The sequence below is a fragment of the Asparagus officinalis genome, chromosome 5 (genome assembly GCF_001876935.1).
Source record: "Asparagus officinalis chromosome 5, Aspof.V1, whole genome shotgun sequence".
NCBI lineage: Eukaryota > Viridiplantae > Streptophyta > Magnoliopsida > Asparagales > Asparagaceae > Asparagus > Asparagus officinalis.
Genome location: NC_033798.1, coordinates 106068233 through 106075104, shown reverse-complemented (window position 1 = coordinate 106075104; position 6872 = coordinate 106068233). Strand labels below are relative to the sequence as shown.

Genomic DNA, 6872 nt, shown 5'->3' with positions numbered 1-6872 from the left:
TTCCCTATATCACTAAAGTGACCTTCCATCACTCGCAAATCGACACGTATAAAGCAAAGGGTGACTCGGCCTTCAGCTCACCCCTCACCACCATCCTAGACCGCACACTCACGAAGTGTCTATTCTGTCCTTGGCATCCTCTATAAATACATATGCTATTCATCCTGAAAAGAGGTTCGGTCTCTCCATCACTCCTGAACCTAAAAAAAATTCTCTAGTTACATAGGGGTTGGATTCTCCTTACTACTTAAAAACTACACCTTTTATTTTGGGGAGGATACACTGTTCTTCCTTCACCCCACCTAAGTCCGATAGCTAACTTGACCGTCGGAGGTACCACAGGGGAAACAAGCCCCATACTCCCACGATTCTTGTATGTGCAGGTGGTCCGTCCGTCCCGAGCTCTAAGAACCAAGCATAAAGTCGAAGAAGGAAAGCGGCCCCCTCTCGACGATTCAACATCTCGACGATTCTGCAACTCTGCAACCCTCATCGACTATTTGTTCACGAGCATCAACAATTTTTTTAATAATAATTCATGTATTATCTTTCTGTATCATCCCTGAGGCTTAATTGATGCACAAAGAGCTTTTTACCGTGAAGAAAGGGGAATCTATGTTCAAGTTTGATGTCAATTCCTAGAATTCATCTATATTGTTTGTAAGCTTTGATGGTCTTTTTTTATAACTTAAACTTTTGAGGGTGTTTCTATAATTTTTGAAATGTTAAAAGTATTAATTATAAATTTTAAATTCTTCAGAGGATATTGTTAGAGGATATTGTTAATTTTTAAATTTTATATTTGTTATTTTAAATTTTGATATGTGATAGTGTTTTGTGTAATTTTGAATATTTAAAGGTATTTTGTATAATTTTTAGTTGTTTTGAATTTTTTTTTTATTGTTATAATATTTTATCTAACTTATTAATCGTTTTTTTAATTATTAAGTTATAGATAATTTACGTGACATCAAAATAGAATATAATTATGATTATAATGGATTAAAATTTAAATAAAATATTTTAAAAAATGGAAGGTAGTATTTACCAAAGATTTTGTCGAATTTTTAAAAGGAATGACATCTTTCGCCCCCAAAATCGATCCGCGAGTATATACCCATCTTCAGTTTCCCACACTCCTGCTAGGGTTTCTCTCTCTAAAAGTTCCATAGAACTCTTTTTTTATCCTCCAGTCTCTAAATTATTCTAGAAGATGAAGTTGACAGTGAAGACTCTCAAAGGGACGCACTTCGATCTCCAAGTTCAGCCGTCCGATACAGTAATTTCTCCCTAGGATTTTTTTTTTGGGAAATTTTTACTTTCTTTTGATCCTTTACTAGCGTTCAATCGATTAGCTTTGTTGTGTATCTAATATCGAATTGTTTTCAAATAAAAGGTGATGGCAGTGAAGAGGAACATCGAAGCGATTCAGGGCAGAGGTAATTACCCATGGGAGAAGCAGCTGTTGATTCACAGCGGAAAAGTTCTCAAGGATGAGACGACATTGGAAGAGAACCAAGTTAGTGAAGATGGGTTTCTTGTCGTAATGCTCAGCAAGGTATTGGGATTTTTTTTATCTTTCTTTCTTTCTGTCCAGAATTATCCATGATTTTTTTGCGGAGTATGTTGCTTAAAATTACTCAGAATTAATTTTTTGTTAAATTATATAAGCCTTAGTCATAAGTATTAGTTAACGGCGTTATTTTCTTTCAAGATTTATGTTATTTGCAGGGAAAATAACAATATTTAACCTATGAAAATCCTACTGGGTAATAGAAATAACTCCTCATATTCTTACCTAGATCAAAGCAATGTATCTTTTCTTAGCAGGATGTAAGAAAAATAAGCATTGTACTTGGGAACTTTGACAGTTGTTAACGGACATTGCCCGCTAAAATTATCATTATTTTCTTATTTCTTGCACTTCTGTTGTCATATTTTTTTTGTTCGAAACTTTATTGTTAGATTTCATGTGTGGTACTTATTGCTTTTAAATTTTAAATTTCATCAGAACAAGACCTCAGCCACAACTGGAGCCTCATCTGCTACTCAGGTGTCTTTCTTGTTTTTTGTTTATTATGATTATGATTTTTGTAATGTTTTCCGTCTGTTAAGTTTTCATATTTTCCCCCTTATTTCATTATTGGTCCATAATGATTTCCTATTGCTTCAGAGCAAGCCTGTGGCCACTGGAGCCTCGTCTGCAACCCAGGTACTCTTTTTTGCATAAATTTGTTTTTTTATCACTGCTACAGTTATGTTTTCGCCTTCTAATTTACTCCAATTCCTTATTGAAATAGCCTGCAGGAACTGCTTCTTCTGTGCCTCCCACTCCAAGTGAAGTTCCCACTCAAACACCGTAAGTTCAACTTATTATTTTCTTTCCAATCTTTGGCATTACTCAACTGTCGAGCCAACGTGAATTCTTTGAGAGAAACATTGTTAAGCTTAGCAATGACAGGATGCAGGGTTGTTAAATGCTAATTGCTGATTATGTTTCTGTGGTATCTTAGTACTCACATGCTCTTGTTGCTTCGACAGGGCCTCAGAGAACGTTGTTAGTGGCTCTAGTAGAGGAACTGAGTACGTAGCTTCTGTTTCTAACACTCATTCAATACATAATGTTCTAATTGAATGGTTCCTCTGAAAAAGGACATATTTCTTACATACCCAAATATTAAGTTGTCATAGGTGTAAAGCACTACTTTCTGCATTCTGATTCAAATCTCTTTTTTATAACTAGATAAGCTGTTAACTGTATGCTGGAGCAAATGCTGAATTACTTGGTTAAGTGAATTTGTTTGTGTATTTGTTGTATTTTCTCACTATTCTTGATATGGTGTTCACTTCACATCTGCAATCAGCCTCCCTCCCTCCCACCCCTACTCCCTTCCTCTGACATATGGTTGTGACAAATTTCTAAACATTTTCTTTAGATTTTATGAGCTTGATCCGTCATTTATCAATTGTAGGCGTATCATATGATCCGGGTGATATAAAGTTTATCTTCCATATCAGTAGACATTGGATTATATCCATTTGATTTTGTGGGCATCAAGCTAGATAATTCACATGCAAGATAAAAATGAGAGCTATGCATAAAAGTCTTTGCCTCTTTGGTAGAGAAAATCCTGAAGCCGGACTAAAAAAAAGTGAATTTTGATCCAGAATACGTTAAATGAGATATTTTCCTCTTCTCTGTTGCTGTTTCTGCTGTCCATCCAAATATTAAATTTGGTTTACTGAATGTTGCAGCCAAAAAAGAAAAAAAGGAAAAAAAGTCTTAAACTACTCTTATGAAAATGGGTTTGTTACTGCTTTATTGTTGCATTTTAGTATGTCCTTTTAGAATAGTTGGTTATCTGTTGTGGCTAATTATCAGTTATCTGTCATTGTTATTAATGACACAAAATGATCACCGCCTTTATCACTGCATAACCGATAATGATTCTATCCGAGTTTTTGAAGTAATTTCTATCCAGTTTCTCATAAGGTGTGTCTCAATGCTTATGGTATGCTTTCTTTTCATGTCTGTCTAGTTTAGCATGTGTTATGAATTAAAGAAGATATCGTTATTGGTTTTACAACACATTACCCTAAAAAGTCTTCAGTTTATTTGATTGTATAAATGGTCAACTAAGAGCATACATCTCCTGATTCTAGTCATATCTTAGCCCAACTTGCATGCATTTCTTTTTTTTCTCATACAATACATGTTTGTATCTGTCCTGTGGGTTCTCTTATTTATTTCTGAAATTTGTAATGCAACAGCAAGTACTTTTATTGTTCTTCTAACATTTCACTCATGTGGTTTTGTGATTAATTGTGAAATGTAAACCCGGTTGGTAGTTTATTGGTTATAGCTTCAAAAAGAAATTTTAAGGAAATCTAATAATATCTGAAATTGCTGTCTATATTACAGGCTCACGTTGAATTATGATTTTTCAATATTTCAAAATAACTATTTCTTCGCTTTTCCAAGCAGAAACACAAAGTATCATGATTCTTTTATTCTTTCTTTTAAAATGCTTTGAATGATGATGCAAATTTTTCATGGTTTGCTAGAGATATAAAATTTATACAGACTCTGCTTGTCCTGATGTGTTACTGCAAGTTTTGCTTTGTTCACAAAATTTCATAGATTGTTGTCTAGTTGTTACTCGTTGTTATTGAAAATCCAATTTTATTCTCTGTAACAAATTGCCTGAATGACAGTTATTGATGCATTATTATGCATACTTGACTAATAATTAGCATTTTTTTACGGTTGATAAGGTTTCTTGTCTCTCAATTGCAGGGCCCCTGTTTATGATGAACCTGCATCTAATTTGGTACCAGGAAACAATCTGGAATCAATGGTTCATCAGCTGATGGATATGGGTGGTGGTAACTGGGACAAGGATACGGTTCAGCGAGCACTTCGTGCTGCTTACAATAATCCAGAGCGTGCTGTGGAATACTTATATTCTGTATGCACTATATTTTGTGGGGGATGCAGTTAGAAACTATCAATAAACTGATATATCACATATGCATATCCTTATGCAGGGAATCCCTACATTAGGAGAAGCTGCTCAGGCTGAAGGGCCAAACACAACTGGGACAGCTGCTGAAGGCGATACTCTGTCTGGATTGCCAAATTCTGCACCTCTAGATATGTTTCCACAGGTCAGGCTTCTCCTAGCTTATAATCTTCAAACTACCTCACCCAGATGTATCTCATAACGGAATTCTCTCCAGGGAGCTCCCATTGTGGGTGGAGGTGCTAGTGGTGGGTCTCTTGATTTCCTTAGAAATAATGAACAGGTACCCCATTCCATTGCTACAACTTGCTTCTCTGGGTCTTTTGATTTCCTTAGAAATACTAGAACACATCTCCTTCCATTGATTCTACTTGCTTTCTCTACGTCATTATCTTTATAATGTTGTTTAACAACATAATTTGCTATGACAAGGTTAGTTATGTCTCACTAGATTTCGTGATATATGGTGATGTTTGCAGCTTTCACTAAAAACAAGATCCAAGGTATCATTGTTGATGTGCAGTGAATCTACAATCTAGTCAGATTAATTTACAATCCTTTCACAAGTGGATCTCTGAGTTTTAGTTTTGTTTTATTGGAGGGTCATTTGATTTTACAATCCTTTCTAGTCATATTTTCTTTAGGTGCAGTTATCAGATTTCCTTTTTTATCTGGTAATTTTTAATATTTAACCTTACAAGTAGGTGTTTTCTGTGGTCGCCCTATGGTTAATTAAGTAAGGTTCATTCTATCCTTATTCTAAAGAAGAAAAAAGGAACTTTTTTTTTTGGCTTTTTAATGTGTGCATATTGGTTTTGCTGAGAAGGTCAATTAGTATGGCAGAAAAGAACTTCAGGGAGATTAATGTTGTAAATTGTGATTCAATCATAAATGAAATCCTTCATGTTAAAAATCTTGCAGATAACCTGCTGCCTAATTTGTTCTTGTGGCATCTTTGATTGTTGAATAATTATTATTTTTCTCTATTATCCTTGTAGTTCCAAACATTGCGTGCAATGGTCCAAGCAAATCCACAGATTTTACAGGTCTGTATCTCTCTCTACAAGAGAGGACTTGACTGATCTTGCAAATTTAGTGTTCCACTACAATGTTTCTTTTTTTCAGCCAATGCTTCAAGAGCTTAGCAAGCAGAATCCTCAACTTCTAAGATTAATCCAGGAGCATCATGCAGAGTTTCTTCAGTTAATAAATGAACCTGTTGAAGGTCTTGAAGGGTGAGTATTTGAATACTATAGGTGCCATTTTAAGAAATTGTTGTCTGTAAATGCAAGTTAAGTCATATCTGCATGGTACAAAATTAAAACGCTATTTAACTGTATGCTTTTTTATTGATTAGTAAGCTGCTTGAGTCTGAGCCCTATAGGTCTTTTAGAAGTAATCTTTAACTGTAAATGCAAAGTTTAGTTTATCTGCAAGATATATTGACCATAAAGCTATTTGACTGAAACCATCCATTATAGTGCACATATTGAAATACCTCATGACAATTGACAAGTAAAGAAATCATTTTGCAAATAATAGAATATTGCAAATGGGTGTGAACCTGTTAAAATAGTTATTGTTTGATGTCAGCCTGGAAAATTTTGTGAGGATCTATGGTACCTTTTACAAGTAATGTAATATTGAAAGCTTAACTGCTTAAACAATGGGCTCAAATTTCAATACATAATTTGAAGTTCTTTGTATGGAGTATTCTGACCTTTAAACTCCCTATATTTTTTGAAATGGGCTTCCGATCTATAGCCTACTTGATTCAACATATTAAAACATTTATATCGCATAATTTATCTTAGCTATTTGTTTTTGTTTCCAAGTTTTCTGAAATACTGGCCAGATTTGTTGAATATGGACTTTGCATTGCTCAAAGATGAGTTTGTTTTCAGCATAAACTGATTAATGTGGGGAGTTCATTTTTGGTAGAAAGAGGCTGAAATGCAGAAATTTTACTAGCAAATGGATGTGAACTTGTGAAAATAGTTCTTGTTTGATGTCAGCCTGGAAAGACTTGTGAGGATCTGTAGTGCCTTTCACAAGTAATGGAAAATTGAAAGCTTAACTGCTTAAACAATGTACTCAAATTCACTCAAATTCTTATACATATATTTTGAAATTCTTTGCATGGAGTATTCTGACCTTTAAACTTTGAAACATGCATCTACATTTAGTATCCTCTAGCTTGTTGGTCAAATTGAATTTTCTGGGACCTCTTAAATCTCTCTCCTCATCTCAGAAATAAATATGAGTCTTCTGGTAATTTTTACCATATTTTATTGCTGATCCGTTAACTGTTTTATTACCAGCGATCTGTCAGATCAAGATATGGCTCAT

General features: G+C 34.4%; 1 protein-coding gene across 1 annotated transcript in view; it reads left to right on the top strand.

Moving 5' to 3' along the window:
• The window catches only part of LOC109842304 (ubiquitin receptor RAD23b-like), a 6904-nt gene continuing 1121 nt past the window's right edge, over window positions 1090-6872 (top strand). The window contains exons 1-12 of the mRNA XM_020411200.1: window positions 1090-1279; window positions 1397-1558; window positions 2012-2053; window positions 2174-2212; window positions 2301-2359; window positions 2542-2583; window positions 4298-4469; window positions 4549-4668; window positions 4741-4806; window positions 5522-5569; window positions 5649-5758; window positions 6845-6866. Of these exons, the coding sequence (XP_020266789.1) occupies window positions 1214-1279; window positions 1397-1558; window positions 2012-2053; window positions 2174-2212; window positions 2301-2359; window positions 2542-2583; window positions 4298-4469; window positions 4549-4668; window positions 4741-4806; window positions 5522-5569; window positions 5649-5758; window positions 6845-6866 (948 nt within the window). The 5' untranslated portion in view covers window positions 1090-1213. The remainder of the gene's footprint in view (window positions 1280-1396; window positions 1559-2011; window positions 2054-2173; window positions 2213-2300; window positions 2360-2541; window positions 2584-4297; window positions 4470-4548; window positions 4669-4740; window positions 4807-5521; window positions 5570-5648; window positions 5759-6844; window positions 6867-6872) is intronic.